This window comes from Aphis gossypii, chromosome 1 (genome assembly GCF_020184175.1).
Source record: "Aphis gossypii isolate Hap1 chromosome 1, ASM2018417v2, whole genome shotgun sequence".
NCBI lineage: Eukaryota > Metazoa > Arthropoda > Insecta > Hemiptera > Aphididae > Aphis > Aphis gossypii.
Genome location: NC_065530.1, coordinates 70,421,570 through 70,440,719, shown reverse-complemented (window position 1 = coordinate 70,440,719; position 19,150 = coordinate 70,421,570). Strand labels below are relative to the sequence as shown.

General features: G+C 32.2%; 2 protein-coding genes across 2 annotated transcripts in view; one reads left to right on the top strand and one right to left on the bottom strand.

The window, feature by feature from the left end:
* The first annotated feature begins 763 nt into the window (after positions 1-763).
* On the top strand, positions 764-8,361 carry LOC114126092 (uncharacterized). Its single transcript, XM_027989968.2, has 14 exons — positions 764-1,172; positions 1,990-2,105; positions 2,183-2,443; positions 2,514-2,635; positions 2,714-2,948; positions 3,012-3,111; positions 3,172-3,267; positions 3,371-3,839; positions 3,939-4,055; positions 4,642-4,745; positions 5,035-5,169; positions 5,252-5,352; positions 6,410-6,648; positions 6,754-8,361. Exons 1-14 carry the CDS (start codon positions 1,119-1,121, stop codon positions 6,873-6,875), a joined length of 2,271 nt encoding a protein of 756 aa, XP_027845769.2. The 5' UTR covers positions 764-1,118; the 3' UTR covers positions 6,876-8,361.
* Positions 8,362-8,817: 456 nt separating this feature from the next.
* The window catches only part of LOC114126098 (sushi, von Willebrand factor type A, EGF and pentraxin domain-containing protein 1), a 51,194-nt gene continuing 40,861 nt past the window's right edge, over positions 8,818-19,150 (bottom strand). The window contains exons 17-41 of the mRNA XM_027989976.2: positions 18,966-19,147; positions 18,442-18,902; positions 18,272-18,383; positions 18,005-18,206; positions 17,808-17,918; positions 17,487-17,738; positions 17,179-17,417; positions 16,640-17,074; positions 16,300-16,552; positions 15,903-16,235; positions 15,332-15,840; positions 14,380-15,263; positions 13,927-14,306; positions 13,693-13,861; positions 13,369-13,611; positions 12,767-13,305; positions 12,213-12,690; positions 12,043-12,099; positions 11,766-11,956; positions 11,357-11,682; positions 11,089-11,275; positions 10,878-11,002; positions 10,228-10,777; positions 9,937-10,050; positions 8,818-9,394 (exon numbers count right to left, since the gene is read on the bottom strand). Coding sequence (XP_027845777.2) covers positions 9,363-9,394; positions 9,937-10,050; positions 10,228-10,777; positions 10,878-11,002; positions 11,089-11,275; positions 11,357-11,682; positions 11,766-11,956; positions 12,043-12,099; positions 12,213-12,690; positions 12,767-13,305; positions 13,369-13,611; positions 13,693-13,861; positions 13,927-14,306; positions 14,380-15,263; positions 15,332-15,840; positions 15,903-16,235; positions 16,300-16,552; positions 16,640-17,074; positions 17,179-17,417; positions 17,487-17,738; positions 17,808-17,918; positions 18,005-18,206; positions 18,272-18,383; positions 18,442-18,902; positions 18,966-19,147 — 7,364 coding nt within the window. The 3' untranslated portion in view covers positions 8,818-9,362. The remainder of the gene's footprint in view (positions 9,395-9,936; positions 10,051-10,227; positions 10,778-10,877; positions 11,003-11,088; positions 11,276-11,356; positions 11,683-11,765; positions 11,957-12,042; positions 12,100-12,212; positions 12,691-12,766; positions 13,306-13,368; positions 13,612-13,692; positions 13,862-13,926; positions 14,307-14,379; positions 15,264-15,331; positions 15,841-15,902; positions 16,236-16,299; positions 16,553-16,639; positions 17,075-17,178; positions 17,418-17,486; positions 17,739-17,807; positions 17,919-18,004; positions 18,207-18,271; positions 18,384-18,441; positions 18,903-18,965; positions 19,148-19,150) is intronic.

Here is a 19,150-nt window from a genome sequence, read left to right as displayed (position 1 = left end):
TTTTATTATAAGTATCCAAATTCAGTACACTTAATTATGTCATAGATAATGTTTACCGTGTTTAATGGATTAATGTCATCTGGGATTTCTGTCACAGCACATCCAGCAGCTTTCTTATTGTCTGCCTTGACATGCATTGGACATTCCGGAGTGGATTCATGGCAGCAGTATTGGTGAAGCCGTGAGGATTTTTAGGTAAATCATTGTTGTTTGTTTCGTTCTGTGGAACAAATGCTTGTGCTACAAGATATTGAGTTCCAAAAACCATATTTCCCATTGCTACCATCTAGTCACAAAAAAATGTAAAAGACACAACGTCGAAAGTATAAAATAACTCTATGATAAATTAATTAAAATTCTAAAATGTTTGCTCACTCGCACTCGTCGATCAATAAAACAATTCGATGTTGATTAGGTCAAGTCAAAAGCTCAGTAGTTGGAAATTAGGATTGGTGATTTCCCGATCAGAAACCACAGAAACACATCACATTCAAATTTTCAAAATCGATATTCGTTGATTACTCTAAGCGTTCCGTCGGGACCAGTGAGCAACAATTTTACCAATTCAAATTTCGAATAGACATCATTTTTTTAAAAGTCCATCCATTTCTTTATTATCTATGTTCTCCCGCCGAAGAATGAAGATAATGATCGTGCAGCTGCTCTTGCGTCTAATTTTTTATAATTTGGTAATCATCATGGAAAAATGATTGATATGTTATCTCATAATAATAATCACTAACGTTTTGTTTATTATCGCACATCGAATTATACACTACCAATATACTTTACTACTACTACTGCAACAATACTACAAGTTACAACCACTACTCAATACTCATTAGTTATTATAATAATTTTACCGTCAATGGTCCATCTTTTTTTCTCTTCATTTCTTTTTAAAAGGTTGTCAATATAATAACTATAATGTCTCGTCGTTTGTACAGTCTAGTCCAACACTCCGATCTATCCGCCGGTCCATCGTAGTTAGACATTCTCGCTCTTGAGGAGACGAGAATAAGACAATTTATTGAATTAATATTATAGCTATTTGTCAATCGTTTTAAACTCGTAAGTCGTGTTAGGTGGTAGGTGTTTTGTATAAATCATAACGGTTTATGAAAATGTCCGTATCGTCAGACTCGATAATTCACAAACTGTTTAACCGTCAGGTAATTAAATGTTTTAAGTTTTTTTTTTTTTATTGTTCTAATTTACCTAATAACAAACTACATTTATTTGTGGTGTTAAAAAATCATAAATTGAACACTTATCTTCTTGATTAGTATGCATTATGTACGACTGATACAATCAATAGTCGTCCTCAACATCTTTTTGATGTTGTATTAAAATAAAATGTATGTTATGTGCATAAGATGTGTGTGTGTGTACATTATAATACATATTCAACCTAAACGCTTAAATTGAACTAAAATGATGTGTATAAGTTGTTTTAACCTAACCATGGGGATGTGGTTAAATCTATCATTTATTCTACTGCCATTTTTATTTTACCTACTTACTTAATGCCATTTCAATGTTCAACTTTAAAATATACCTTACTACATCACTCTAATTTTATTTATATCAGTAGATGTGTAATTATATCAAATTATTGTTAATTTTCTAGTTATTTCTTAACAAGTAACTATCATTTGAATTACGTTTATCTCTTAGTCTACATGATGTAGGTATAAAAAAATATATTAAAAATTGATCAAACTTTCATTTAGATAAATAGATACATTTAGTCACAACTATTATATTATATATTACTGTTTAAATTTTAATTGTTATAATTTGTTTCCAAATTTTTATGAAATGAATATTCATTTAGAACTAAATTCAAACAAGTATTCATTATACCTTTTGTTAGTCTCCAAAATATTGTTAGAGTAATTTTTAGGTTCACATCAACTTTTATGAATTAATTATTAGTCTACAAAAATGTAATAATTAATCATTTGTTTAATTCTGCCATATTTATAGGTTCATGGTACTTTTAAACACAAGCATAAGCCTCAAAATAATACAAAATATTTATTTAAGGACAATCCAGATTATGGAAAATTTTTCTTACCAGATATTTTAGAAGACATTTCTGAGTTAGTATATAAATCAAATTTTATTTGTTCCTCTAAACTGTTAAAATATATTTATTTTTTAATGTATTTTGTTTAAGTCATGTGTTTATGGGTTTAACTCGATGTGGTCGATTTCTCTTAACTTACTCAGTAGCAGACTCAGACTCAGCTATGAACCCTCTTATGTCTTCATTGAACATGAATTATAAACTACATTTTTGGGCTTTTCGGCCTGGTCAAACAGCTTTTATGGTATCAGAAATTGTATTATTTGATAATGCTGATTTTAGTGAATTAGCAAATATTTACATTGTCCAATGGCCAAACCGCTCTGATAGAATCGTAGTTTTCGGTGAAAGGTAAATATTTCTATTAAAATTAAATAATATTATATTGTTATTAAGTATTTTTCTTTATTTCTATAAATAGTGTGCTTTCTGAGGATGGTGATAGTGATGTGCACGAAATTTACATTACAGTCACCACATTACCATCTTTAAATAACTGTAAAGATTGTCAATCAGTAGCTCGTGAACATAGAGATGAAGAAGGTATGTAAAGACTGTACAAGTGTATATCATTGTTTATTTTTGATTTTATAAAAATTGTAAAATTTAATTTGTATATAGATATTTCAAAGCATTTTTTGGGAAACACCTGTCTTGTTCATGGCCTTACTGTACATACATCAATCACAGTGTCACATCCTTATCCTCAACTAGAGCCTTCAGTGTCATTGAAATATGATAATCATATTGTGCTCAATACGTGTAATTTTATTCACGTTTTAAATATTGATTTGGATAAAAATCAAAATTTTAAATCTGATAAATCAGAAAACATTAATGCTCCATTAGTTCACAAGTATATATTAAAAATATAAATTAGTTACTAAATTTATATTAATCAATTCATTTTCATTAACAGGCTTAGTGATGATTTAACCGAATTTGGTTATAAAATGGCAACTAAAAGCGATAGTCAAGAAAGAGGTGTTAAAAGAAGACATATTGATACAAGATGTTTTGTATGTTTACCTAAATAATATATTCTAGGTATTATTTTAATATTTAATTTTTTATTGTAGTTTGATAAAGAACAAGATAATATACCAATAGCTGCATTAAATCCCATGCCTAATTATAACAACCATCGTCTTCTAAGGATGAAAGATGCCGAAAAGGTAAATAAAATTAAAATTAATAATATTTTTATTTTCATTATTAATCTAATCTTAGTGTTCTAATCTTAATCTAATCTTAATGTTTTTATTGTTTATCTAATAGGTTTATGATTTTGATGAAAATGATGATAATTGTTTGCTTAAGTTCAAATGGTTTAGACGGAGAAGAATAGCAGATAAAATGTATGAATTTTGTTCTGAAGAAGAAGATATGGAAAATGTACATCCATCATCAAAAAAAAATCTTTTTCAACACTGTGAATCCCCTGGACCTTCAGCCGTCGATCAAACACCATTATACATACAAACAGACTATGAAGATGATATATTGAATGACTGTGATAGAAAAATGTTATTTGCTCAAGAATTAAATGCAATCATTGCCGAATGGGATTGTTTATCATCACCACGGTCAGTTACCTCTGAAGATAGAGATATTAAGAGTCCTGATAGTACCAACAGAAAGATTACCAATGTGCTCAAGCCAAGAAATAAAACTCCATTGTTTAAAAATTCCAAAAGTCCCTGTGATAAGAAAATTAGTGTTATGATCGTTCCTGATAATATTCAAGGTAAATATATTTACTAGTACAACTTGTAACCTTTATTTCATATCAACATTAAATATAAAAATTGTTCTTTACTTTATACCACTTTATATTGATAATTAGGAAATCATTCAAGTAATTCATTCCGATCTGTACCATTACAAGGATGTTCAGTGAAATTTGAAAGACAGTACATTGAAGTAGATGAAGAAATTGTCTCAGTCACTACAGATTTAGATGGTAGTTATATTATTCTTCATATTTTTATGATTACTAAAATAGAAAAAATATCAGTTTTAAATATTTATATAGATTAGTATAAGGAATATTTTTGACTTTAATATTATAACTTTGATTAATTCCTAATATATAATGGAACCTCGATAATTTGAATCGGTTGGGGGCGATTAAATGGTTCAAATTATTGAAAATTTGACTTACAGAAAATATTTATTGTAAAGCAGTAGCCAAGGAATTCCTTCGAGTTATCGAGGTTCCACTGTATTTCAATAACCGTTGCCTAATTACTTAATAATTAATATTATAAAATTACACTTAAAATAATAAGTTGAATTATGCATATAACCTGAATTATATGAAATAATTTAGGTAATGGATATAGAATTTTTGATTTATTGGACAAAGATGTATAAGATTTCACCTTTTGCCAAATTATAAATAACACTTATTAGTAGTTATGAATAATTTATGTATGAATTCATTATATTAATCTTTAGATTGTAAATTAAAATTAAAATTAATAATTAATTTAATTTAATATACATATGTATAATCATTATTTTGGGTTTTTTTTTTTAAATTGTAGAAGAGGATGGTATAACAGGGTCTTTATGTGCACTTCCATTATCTGTCCACGGATCTGCTTCTGCTCAAATGCAAATGATCAATACTGCTAAAACTGAAAAACAGGTATTTATGCTAATCTAAAAAACATATTAATAATGTTATTAATAATTATTATATTTTAGTAAATATCTTAAGTAAATTTTAAGTTATAGTGTTTGATATTTGTTAAAAATAGTTTTTATTACTTATCTTAATACATATCTTTACGCAGTTATTATGATGTTTGCTTAAAGTTATAAATATAGATAATGTCAGTAATTTTTTAATATCTTTGATAAAATTTTAAATTACTATTTGTATTGAAACATTTACATCACATTATGTTAATTAACATATTTATTTTTTTCTTTAGGAAAAAAATGTTTGTATTATAAAACAGGCGAGTTTAGATTTTGAACATGTTAGTTATAAAGTGGCTGAAATTATTTGCAATCTAGAAGGTCACAAATTTTGGTGCTATAATGACTATGACTCTTCTATTGTTGATGTAAATATGAGTTTATTATGTTCAGTTTGCAACTTAATGAAATTACATTTTAATTAAAATATATTTAAATGTTTTTTATTAGATTTGTCCATTAAATGGTGACATTTTAATTGTATTGTGCATAAGACTGAACACAGAAGAAGAGAAGAAACCCATACCCCTTAGTCAACCAGTGAATAGCAGGTACTTTGAGTTAGACGCTAAGGGGCGAATTTATACTCAGGCTACATAGACTGCAACCAGGGCCCTTACCCCACGTCACATAGCTAAAAAAAATTATGATTGTGTTATGATGTTGATTAATAATAATTGTACATGAAATTATTTTAATTATACTTCAATAACGATTGGTTCTTTTGCATATATTCTTCAGTTTGTTTCTCACTCAAATAAAGAATTAAGTCAGTTAAAAGCTTTTTATCAAGAATTTCAAAAACATAACAAAAAAAGTGAAAAAGTTATATCACAGAAGAAATGGATATATAAAGTGCTCCTAGAGAAAAATGTCAATGATTGTTATCCTAATATCAAGATAGCTTTTAAAAATATACCCATCACTTATGAATTATGACTATAAACAGCAGTGGAGAAAAGTCATTTTCAAAATTTAACTTGATAAAAAATAGGGTCTGGTCATCAATGACAAAAGAAAGACTCAATCGCTCAATGTGTTAGTTTTACATAACATTGAAAGTGACATTTTATGACAGATTAACATAAGTAGTTTTATATATTCAAAGTTCAGGTGTAAACCAATAAAAGTTTAAATACCAAAACTAAGTCATTTAAATTACATTGTTTAGTATATTATGTATTTAGTACTAGCTGATCCCCATGGCGTTGTCTGTGACAAATTAAACAATATCATTGGATTAACTCTATCTTAAAATTATATACAATTATAATGATTATTACAATAAGTAAATATGCTAAGTCAAATAAAAAAATCTGACCAACTAAAAGTATTATTTATTAAATAATGTTGACTCAATGATTTTAATTTTTTCAAAATCAATAATTTGTTTTCTAAAATTTTAATTCTTTGTAGGAGGTCCAAATCTTTTTTTTTAGAATAAACCTCCCTTCCCTCAAAGACTCAGTGGTAGAGCCCATTCCTTAGGATAAGCCTAGAAGTCTAAAAATCATAAATTTAGCTCTTTAGGTGCTTAGCTCATATTATAATTTTGGTGTCTAATGTATGTATACACTTTATTTAAATATATTGTAAATATTCACCTAGGGGTTTTGAGACAAAGTGTGTGATTCTGTGGAACCCTGAGACTGATACTTGTTACCTAGAAGCTTACTTGCAACTGGAACTAATTACGGAGAATCCTAGATGTCATGCCATTTGGAATCCAGCGCGTTTTGAAGCCAATATACTGCGTAAGGCATCCATGGGTTTTTTCAATGTCCCTATGAGCCGTCAAGTGAGGTGTTTATCACATGAAGTCTGGTCTAAGCAATCTCATAGTATGAGTGAGTATTTTTGTGATGTTATAAATGATACACATGTGTATACATACACATACAATTTTGGATACTATTTAGTACCTAATAACAATTTTACTTATAATTACTTAGATCCACCTTTGCAAGAAATTAGAGATGAAGATAATATGATCACTATTTTAAGAAACCGAATAGATGATGTCGAAGAAGACGACATAATGGTGTACCTCCGTTTTAGACAGCCGCCAATATAAATGGAAGATCAGCAGGAATTTATCTTAATGTATGTTAAGTTTAATTAGACTATCTCAATATTATTATTGAAAAATAAGTGTGTGATAGCTATAATTTATTTTTCAATAATTTACTTCAGTGAATTTAATTTTTAGGTTTTATATCTCATCTAATGTATAATTATCTTGTATATTACCCTTTTAATTTGTCTTAAGGAATTAGTCCCTTGGACTCATTTATTTCTTGTTAGTATCTTAAATATTCTCGACAATTTAAAAAAATAATCACATCTACATTCAGCAAAATAATTGATATTTTTTACAAATAAATATTTTATTGTTTCAAATTATTAACATTCAATGCACATTTTAGGTTAAATATTAAATGTTGTATTTGTTTACTTTGAGAATTATTTAACCACTGTCAAATTTTTAATTCTTCTATGTTTCTGTGAAATAATCTCCCTTTAAGAAATCAACATTATATAAGCTCTAATAAATAATTCAAAACTTGTAAAATTGTTCATATTTGTTTTTAGTCAATATCTATGATAAGTATTGTAGATATTTAAAGTACAAAAATTTAATTATTAAAATTATATATTATTATAATTTATTTCGTTATAATTGTTCATCTCCCATTCAGCTATTAAATTAATTAAGAATATAGTATAGACAAATTAAGTATAAACTATAAATCATTTATATTTAGGTATAGGTATTATTTGTTATCAGTTAGCACTGTTACACATAAAATGTCAAAAATAATCAAAATTTGTGTAGCGCTAATATGTCATGTAATATATTTATTTAATATTAATAATGCATAAATAAAAATTGTAATGATAATGCTTCTATAATTTACACTGTGATATCATATAGATTACACCCATCTTAAATTATATCCATGTTATTCAAAAAAAAAAAAAAATGATATTATAATCATTTAGGCATTTTTATTTTATACCACAATGATAAGAGAAATGTTTCATTTAATATTAGAATAACCGACAGTGAATTATGATGTTTATGTGTAAAAAGTATGACTTTTAAAACATTTATCAAATTTATTTCTTGAGTAGATCAATATACATATAAGATATTTGAAGAACATAAAAATTTAAATTGCATATTTACCATGTAATATTTAATTTTTTTTTTTAATATGATTTCTGCTCTTAAAACTAATGTACAAAAAATGTATTATTTTGTTGTACCTAAAATGTTTCTGAACAATTATGTGCAATAATAATATGCAAAGTCTGCTACGGGCCACGGAATGGAATAAGTATCAAACCGTGGTGATGGCAGATAATGCAAAAAAAGTATTTTTAAGAAATGGTTATTACATTACTTATATGTATTTTGTGTACGTTCGGAATCAATTTTACTTATATCATAACTATAATATAATTTTTAATTACCTCAGTATGTTTTTTTAACTTATATATTTTTTCTATGTGTATTTTTAATTTTTATTAGCCTAGTAAAAATTATATTTTAAATAGTTTTGTATTGTTTTAATTCTAACACCTGTATTAGCAAAGTAATTATGTATTAAATATTGTGTGCTGCTCCTGTGAGCATAATCATGTGTTTGAAAATGTACATTGCAGAGTTGATTTTACTCAAATCTTGAAATGTTTAACATATAGATATAAAGTACTTACAAGTTATAACATTTCAATGTGTAAGGATGTACTATGCCTCTGTTTGTTGTTTAGAAGGTGCTGAATTGTTTTTGAGTAGAAACAGTTTTTTTTTATTTTTGTGAAATATGATTTTTTTAATTTTATTACTTACCTATTATATCTGATGAGAATGTTCAATTATTGTAAGTTCCTTTTTGTGGATTGTTTATTTTTTAAAATAATAGTCCGGAAATATTTATCTTTATTGCCTATTAATAAAAATAATATTAAATGTTACTATGAAATTTGAAAAAAATATAATATACCGAATGTATGCATATTAATTATATTTATTGTTTATTTGATGGTAAAAAATATATATATAAAACAAATAAATTATTTATTTTTCATCTTACAAGCTATGATAAAAAATGATTGAATAATGACACTTATAAATTGAATATAAAAAAAAAATCGTCTAAACTGTACAAATTTGGTTTGTGAGCCAATAGTCTCTTATTCCTATACGCTAATGTTTGGATGCATTAGGACTTGTTAAAAATAATAACAATTATATTTATATCTATTTACACAATACATACAAAACCATCGCGTACATAATATTATGACACTAAATTTCTATATTAAGTTATAAATAATTAGGTTTGTATTGTCTTGAGGAAAAGTCGGGTGTAGGTCAATTCTTGGAGTTTGACCGATTCGAATAGACAATTTTGTACACGCACTCCGTTTGGTTTTGATTTCTCGACCTCGGACCACGTTCGTCCGACTCGTACGATTTATTGTAGTTTATTATATAATTATATTTATTATTTTTTTTTTACTTTTGAGCAACTAATTATTATTCGTAGTCTATTCACTGGCATTCGCTTTCGGTATCGCTTTTATCTGTAAACACGTATGAACAACATAAGTCAAATAAAATTCACAATATTGTCATTCAATCTTAACACTTTTGTACCACCTCAGATGTATACTGTATACAGTGGCGTAATTATGGGGAGGGGATATTGGGATGTATCCCTCCCCAGACGCTTTTTTTGGCGAAAAAAAAACAAAAAGGAAAATTGACTGGATATTATAATTTATGAAAAATATATATAATTTAATTTAATTGTTTACTTTTTTGTTTTTTGAAAACCATTATTATACCATTTAACTCATTACTTCATAATAATAAATTAATATAATATTGTGATCTATGAGATTTAATGGTCAAGGGAGGTGAAGGAGACATAGCCACGCTAGAACGATAATACAAACTTATATCCCAATCCCACCACAGAACCAATTCCAAATTACGCCACTGACTGTATAATTAATTTTTTAGGTTACAGGGACTTAAAAAACGCGCAAGGTACAACCGTTATCAAAAAAACTGTGGAGCCATATTAAATAATTGTAGAATTAAATGGTAAGGTATTACTCGCCTTTCTTTCCGTTGTAAGCGTGCCTCTTGAGTCTGTCGTATAAGTCTTCTTTGTTACCATAAATGCTGGCGTTTGACCTAGCCAAGCTGTTCATTTTGCCATTGTGTAGACCCTCTGTAAACACATAATCGTAATTTTTAGTAAGAAATACTTATCTAACCGTCAAGATTTTGTGACAAGTACACTATACATACACTACTGCGGTTTAACATTATTAAATGTTTTAAATATTGTATTAAATAAAATAAAAAACTAGATATTTTAGATATTTTTTTCTCTGGAAATCTTTACCTTTCATGTACGTCTCATTGTAGAAGTTAGGCATTTCCCAGCCGTCCTCCTCATCGTCATAGTAATGTGCATACGTAGAGTGGTGAGATGGTGCTATGGACTCGGCGTACGGGGCGGCGCCATAGTAGAAGTTGACCTGGGACCCGGTCTGGTCGTTTGTCTGAGCCATCAGCTTCTTGGGCTCTTTGACACGCTCGGACCGAGCACAGATCATCCACACGAACAGCGCGATGACGATGAGGAACACAACAGTAGCCGCAATACCGCCAGCGATATATGCGAAGTCAGATTTGTCTTCACAGTGCGGTCCGATGAACGATCCGACACAACGGCACGACGGCTGACCACGTAGGTCTTTGACGCATGTTCCCTTATTTTCACAGTAACCGTCACACACGTCTTTGCAAACTTTACCGGTTCCATTGAATCCTGGACGACATTCACACTTGAAGTCGGACGTCTCGGGTATTAGCAGACAGTCGGCGTTCACATCACAGTGCTTGCCCGCTACATTTGCCTCGCACGGGTTCCAGCATTCAGACTTGCTCGTCTGCAACAAAAGTGATTATTTTTTATTACAACGAGCTTATCAGAAACAATTCTTCCAGCAATGGCTGTCGTCGTTTTTGAATTTAATACAATATACTTACAGCAGCCACGGTCTTAGTACTCATGTTCGGAGGACATGGCAAACAGATGGTCTGTTGCGTGGCCGGTTGGTAAGTGCCCTTTTTGCATGAGATGCAACTGTTCTGGGTAGTGTTCAAGTATGTGCCTGCAATAACGTCATCACTCTCAGTAAAATGGAGGTCTCACACTACGCTAATATTATATGATATTCAATAGGTTGTATTTAATTACCTGGCACACAGACTGGCAACGAGCATTCCTCGATGCTGGAAGCTCCCGATTGTTTGGTGGTTCTACCAGCGGGACATTGCTGACATGCTGGTTCGACGCCTTGAGTTCGGTAAGTGCCCCTTGGACACGGTTCGCATTCTCCTTCGATACCCAAGTGCATGCCATCGGCACACTCGTCTCGGCATTCCTACAACAAAATGGCAATTAGATAACATGATAAAACTTGAGTCTTTTATATGTATTATAATATTATAATCGTGTAACTAACCTCTAGAGACACTGCCTCCGTGGTCCGTGTAGTCTTGCCAAGGCCGCACAGAAGGCATTTGAAACTGCCCTCTGACGGTTGGTAAAAACCGTAACCGCAACTTCTGCATAGACCGGCCTCGTCGTCGTAGTACTTGCCCGCCGGACACCTTTCTTTGCAGTGGGACGCTGACCTGGCACCCGTCGACACAGTCACTCCTTGCCTTCCTGCGATTGCTGGGCACACTGAACACTGCAACTGGCCGGATTCGCTTTGATATGAACCCACCGCACACGGTACACATTTTTTAGTTTCCTTTTCGTAATAACTTCCCACAGAACACGGCACTGTAAAACGAAATGCATACGAAAAGGTTATAATTATTATATTACTGAACAAATATAACAGTAAGTTCATGATGGTTTCTTACCGCAGTCTGGTGCCATGACAACTTCACCGATAGGACAAGCGTAATCAGATTCCAAGTTCAAAGAAGCTGGGTCTGGAACGGTGTTTGGTAGTATGTCATGTACGTCAAATTGATCTTCTTCTAATATGAGCTTTTCCAACAACCTCTGAATATTTGCTCTCTGGTTCGAGTTACTGTTGACCACAGGATCGCTGCAAAAACAAAAAGTTAGTATTTGATTTTCGATATTTGTCGTTGGAACCATAGGTATTAGGTTACACTAATGAATACTACTAACTTGATGGCAGGGAATGAAATTTGTACGGAGTATGTGTCACTGGCTTGCCTTCTCTCTCTAAAATGTTTAATACAATCATCTTTTAGTTTATTTTATTTATTGATTTGATAAAAAAAAATTCCCCTAATGTTATATATATTATTCAAACTTGCAATACAAAAACAATTTACCTTATTGCGATAGCGGAATCATTTTCATCATTTTCTACATTTCTTGTCGGCCTGGAAGATCGATGATCGCATTTTACGTCAATGTTCAAATCTTTGCACTCGCGTGTTCCTTTAATAGAATACGAACAGAGGTTCCATTCTCTGTTTAACGTATTTATTGCATTTCTGACTTTTTGTCTCAGTACTCCTTGTCCCGCTTCGTTACATAGTACGGACGTAGGGAATTTCATATCGACCTTGAATACTCGTTGAGCTGGTTTAGACGCTGAACATGCAGGATAGATTGTCGGGTAAGCAGGATCAATGGTGGGCCTCCAGAAGCCTTCAGCACCACACGTGTAGAATTTAGGAACTTCTTGCGAGAACCTTAATCCTGGATTACAACTGATTTCACACACTTTGAACTGTCCACCAGATCCCCAATCTTTGCATTGTTGTTTTCCACCGATTGGATCTGCCAGAGTGGGACAAAATTCAGCTGAAACCAAGTAAAATACATAAAACATTAATTGTGTCCTGTAGCATTATGGAAAAGGCTATTTAAAATTACTTACATAAGACGTACACTCTAAAAGAGCATACTGCAGCGTTACCAACTTCATCAAATGCAACGTACGCGATACGGTAAGTTCCCCATAGAAGTGTTTGGCCGGGTTTATGTCCATTCTTTTCCTCAACTCTTACAACTCCAACATTATCAGTAAATCTCGGTTCATCCCAATTAACAACCGCCGATCCATTTTTCGCAATTACCCAAAGATCACCAGGACAATATTCAACTTGAGGTGGTTTTTTATCAACTTGAAGCTGTTCACAGTTTGGTCCGGTGTATCCGGCTGGGCAAGAATGTTGACTGCATTTTGAAGGAACAATTCTTTCAACGCCTCCTTGGATATCATCAAAACCTGCCCATGTGAGAACCAATCCTTGGTAAAGTACTGGCTCGGTTCTACAATCGCGTACTTGTTTCTGCACTTCATTAGTAACATCAAGAGCACGTCCCCAAATTTGTACTTTATTCAGCTGACCCTTGAAACCAGCTTCTGTAAATGTCTTTCTTTCCATCCTTGGTTTTCCTAACACAGCCCAACCACTAAAAAGGAAAAAAAGTTTTAAAAAATATGTTAATCATAAATTAATATATAATTTAACTCACAATTCCGGTAACTTCCTTCCAGTTCCGTAACCTTCCATTTTACTTGCAATTAATCCTTCGGTAATCAAAGTTAGAGTTCCTTGATTCCAGACAATAGCAATGTGATGCCACTGACCATCATTGATAGTAGTGTATTCGTGGAAAGCCAAAAATACATCTTGAAGTTCTGGGAAAATTGATACCTCAACACCACTAGAGTGAGCTTGAATAAGTACTCGTTGACCCTGTACTACATGAGGAGATCTAAAAAAAATTTATCATAAAAAATTAATTTTATTTTTTATGAATATATATTATTATTAATTATTGTTTGATTAAACTAACGTGACACTGTAAAGTGTGAAGAATATTCCTGGCTCATCTTTTTGTGCATATTGAACCCACATGGCAATAGTGAAACTATCTCTACCACCCGTAAATTGGAATGGAACTGTTAAAGCTGCACTACTTAATGTCTCTTCTGGGAAACTAAAATCGTAATCAACTTGGATAGCTAAAATATAAATTTAACAATTACAATTGGCTTAGTTCACTTTTAAAGTATATATTGTAATTTACTTTTTCTGCAATCATCTCCTGTCAAGTTGAACGGACATTGGCAATAGAACTTATTAGTAAGATCGATACAAGTAGCTGTAGGTGGACATGAGTTTTCTTTGCAGTCAATTATATCTTCATCACAATTTTTGCCCGTAAATCCAGGTGGACAGATGCACTTATATCCTGGCCCGTTATCAATACATGTAGCACCATTTTTACACGTGTTAGTTTGGCAAGCATCAAACTCATATTGGCAACCAATTCCGTCGTAATCACTTGGGCACGTGCAATTTAATCCAGATCCAAAGTCTTGACACCTACCTCCATGCATACATGGATTACCAATGCAACGTTCTGGTGCAGTTTCGCATTGCTTTCCGTCAGTTCCTGATGGACACCTAAAAATACAGTAAAATATAAAATACCCCTTCATTTTATTTTTATTTTTTATAGTTAATTATATAAACTTACACGCAGAAATAGTCCTGGAACAAGTTAATACATGTCGCGTCGTTGAAACATGGTTTACTTTGGCACGAGCTTAAATCGATTTCGCATCGTTTTCCAGTCCAACCAGGTGGACATTGGCAAGAGAATGTGTTCACACCGTCGTAACATTTACCATTGTTCATACACGGTGATGAAGCACAATCATCAATATTCTTTTCACACATATTTCCGGTATATCCAGGGTGACAAACGCACTTGTAATTGTTGTCTAAATCTAAACATTGTTCAGTTCCTTCGGGACTACAGGGATCACTTAGACATTCGTCAATTCCAGCTTCACACTGCAGACCTAAGTAACCAGGTCTACATCGGCACATGAATCCGTCCAACATATCAACACACGATCCTCCATTTTGACATGGTCCCGAAGCACAATCATCGATCAAATGTTGACACCTTTTACCAGTATAGCCAACATCACAAGTACAAGAATAACCATTTACCATGTCTGTACATTCTCCATTATTTCCACATGGGTTACTTGCACAATCATCAATGTTGATTTCACAAGCAGCACCAGTCCATCCTGGATGACATACACATTGATGACTGAACAATCTATCAACGCACACACCATTCTGGCATGGGTTAGCTGCGCATATGTCAATTTTTGTTTCACAACGTTTGCCTGTAAAACCTGGAGGGCACGCGCACTTGAAATCATTGATGAGATCAGTACAAGCAGCTCCTAAAAGGCATGGTCGTTCTGCGCAGTCATCGATATTTACATCACAATGTTCACCTTCCCAACCAGGCTTACATTCACATTTGTATCTGCCTTGTTTCAGTGCAGTACAAGTAGCCGAGTTCTTACACGGGTTTATTGTTTCCATACAAGGGTCAATCTACAAACAATTAACAATATAGTAGGTATTTAATAAGTTTTGTGAATTATATTTTTTTTATAACTAACCGTCATATCACAGTTTTGCCCTGTGTATCCACTACGACAGAGACATGTAAAATTTCCTAATCCTGGTTCATCTTTACACATTGCTCTCTCGGGACATGTATCATTCCTACAGTCAGACTTCTCTTCTTGGCAATTAATTCCACTAAATCCGTTTTTGCACTGGCAACGATAACCTTGAGGAAGGTCTATACACGAACCCCCATTGAAACAAGGTTGAGAAGCACATTCATCTATATCAATTTCACAACGTTTTCCTGAAAATCCAGCTGGACAGAAGCATTGAATTCCATGGCCAAGAGGTACACAAAGTCCACCATGCAAACACGAGCTTTCGGTGCATACGATAGATTGACATTCATCTCGTCCTGCTGCTCCTGCGCCTTTGGTCCTTGTATTTGTAGGACATCCCATACATACAGTTTGTCCACTAGCTGCTTGATAGTGGTTTGGAGGACACGGTGAGCAAGGCGCTAAACCAGTTTCTGAATACTGACCAGGTGGACATTTAGCTGTAACATAATTATTAATATTATTAATATGTGTAAATCAATTATGAAAAAAAAATTAATACCTCTGCAAAAATCTTTATTTGGAGCAGAAGGTTGGTATGTAAACATGCTAGGTGGGCATGATACACATTCCTTGAAACCAGAGGTAGGTGGTTCTGATGTATAACTATTTCTTGGACATTCGAGACAAGGAACGAGTCCTGTCGGCGAATAAGTTCCATATCCACACACTGGTATACAGTCTTTCAAACTTTTTGATCCCAATTCTTTAGTGTAAGTTCCATTTGGACATTTCATACAAGCACCTTGACGAGCTGTATCTTGGTAATAACCACGAGCACATGGCATACATGATGTTTGTTTGATCCCAGCATATGTTCCAGCCGGACAATGCACTAAAATAATATAAATAATGTAATTTCGATTTATATCTTAACATCACAAATAATTATTTCTTACAGCATCGAGGTACTTGGTTAGTATCCATATTAAGTACTTCTCCAATATTACAAGTGAATCCTTTAGATACAGATGATCTGAGAGCTTTCAACGGAGGGCATTGATTAGCTACTGCAGATATATTTAATAGTGGTTCTATAGCAGCACTAGCATATGAAACACTAAGATCGAAAACTAAATTCAAAGTTGAGCCACAGAAATCATATAATTGAGGCTGTCTAACTTCAGGCAAAACTCCCAATACAAAATCAATCTAAAGACAAGACAAATTTATTATAAATAGAATATTATTTTTATTTTGTAGACAAATAATTTTCATGTCATAGATTAACAAACATACCTGTACTAAGTTTTCATCTAATAGTTGTGGTTTAGTATCAATAAACGATACATTCATGTTAACTTTAACAGCAGAACATCTTTCTGTCAAAATATCATTAAGAGGCCCATAATGTTGGCTTAAAATGTCAGCATATTGTCGTAAACATAAAGATGGGACTGCTCCATTAGCACGATAAGTTACAGATGGCACTACATGGTAATCGGCTTGATGGGTATCTTCAGATACACAATCTGGAACAACTGAAGATGGTGACCATAGACTTCGTTGTTCACAAGTAAATGATTTTGTTGGTTGTCCGTCAGTAAATCTAAATCCAGCTTTGCAAGTAGCTATACACTCCAAACCACTATCATCAGTTGGCAAACAATTTAATGCTCCATTTGACGGTGGTTTAAGATCCCAATCGACACAAGGAGTTGCTTGTACAGAAACCTGCAATTAATATATTATAATAATAAATTAAGGGTTTTTTTTTTTAAATATGCATTTGGACAAATCTGTTTTTAGTTTTAAATAAACAAAATTAGAAATTTTACCTGGAAATAACAGGTAGCCTTATTTCCAAATTTATCAGCTGCTGTAACCGTTACGTTTTCAAAGTCTCCAATAGCTATCGAAGCTCTGTCTGGGTTAAATGTAAGCGTGACCTCGCCAGAAGCGTCCGATACATTAATTCGTCTACGAGTTTCATTAAAGTTTACTACGTAATTATCTTGTTTGTTCACTAATTCAATGACATAACTCTGAGGACAGCTCAATTGTGGCGGGGTTTCATCTAAAAATAAGTTCAACATTTTATACCTAATATTTTTTATCCATTTTAGTATTATTTATTTTATTTTACCTGTAACTGTAATATTTATTTCGCAGATGGCTACGTTTCCGTCAAAATCAAATGCAACATATTTTACAGCTGTATCTTGGAATGTATAGAATGGCAATTTAAAACTTTGTGGTTTTACTTCAAGTCTTGCAATGCTGCCACTGTTGTCAATTGGAACTGGTTCTGTCATATTAACCGGTTCTATTCCATTAGGTCCCCGACGTACTATAATCGGTTGAGTTGGACAATTTTGAAATACTGGAGGCTCGTTATCTAAACATTTTTTATTTTAGTATTTTTACTTTTATTTTAAATAATAAATGTTATAGCTATAAAACTTACCAACACATGGTGAATGACCATAATCAAAACCTAATAAAGGTTCAACTTTCGGTTCTTCACAGCCCATCAATTCAAATTTCAAACAAGCATTATCCATATAGCTAACGATTCCTAAAATATTACATAAACATTATATTTTTGATGTATCTATACTATAACTAATATCAAATTATCAACCAGTAATATTTTAAACGTACCTAAAATGACAAATCTTGCTTGCACATATTTTGGTAAAGTAATCATAGCTAGTTCACCAAAGTTTCCAGGATCTCGCATTGTTAAGTTGAAATTTGGGAAGTATACAACGAAATTTTCTTTTTCTTCTTGTTTATAAAAGAAACGAATTTCGGTGGGACGTCCAACAATATCATTAGTAACTACACCTTTCACAAGAATCGCCTAAAATAAAGCTTTTATGTTAATGTCTAGTTATTTATTGATTAACTTAAAATAAATATTTTTACCTTGACTCTGTGTACTTGTCCCAAGTCCACGCTAACATATGTAAATGCTTCTTGCTTACCACACCAACCAGTAACTGAATTCAATCGAATATTACGAGCTTCATAATTTGGCCTAAAAATAAATTTTATTAGCTTTTATTTAAAAAGAAAAAAATGAAAGATTTTCTTACCTTTCTGATGTTGCATTAATTGCTGAATCGGGAATTCTGCCAGATGTCAAGCCTAATGGTTTTATAACCTTACATTCGGGCTCTCGGATACATGTAATAGGCCTGGGATTAATCAGTATGTAACCTGGTTTATTGCAACCAAATTGTACTTCAGAGCCTTGTTCATAACTAGTGGCTAATTGATAACCATCTGTAGGTCTTCCTGGATCTTGACATACAGGACCTTCACATCTTAAATCTCCAAAATCCCAAACTCCATTTGCTTGACAACGCACTACATTATCATTCTTGTCGGTCTGTCCAGCAAGTTTAAATGTATCTTGACAACCGAAGAAGAAAGATGATTGGTACCTCGTATCTTTAAAATTTCCATATTCAGCCCCAGCTGTAGGCATTGGTACACCACAATCGACTCTTGGACACGATGGGGTTGCTCCAGATAACCAATATTCAGGGAAACCCTTTAAGAATTTTCGAGTTAAATAAAATTGTATTATTATATAAAATTTGTTATTTATGCTTACCGGTTTTGGATCATAAACACATTGTCTAAAGCCAGAAGTTGCAGTTCCTCGAAGGGTGCGTCCTGGGTTTTCACATTTCAACGTAACATTTTCTTTAAATGGAACGAGTACTGCTTCTTTTTCAAATCGACTTACTTTAAGACCTTCAACCTTATCATCAGGAAGTGATACACATTTTGCAACTG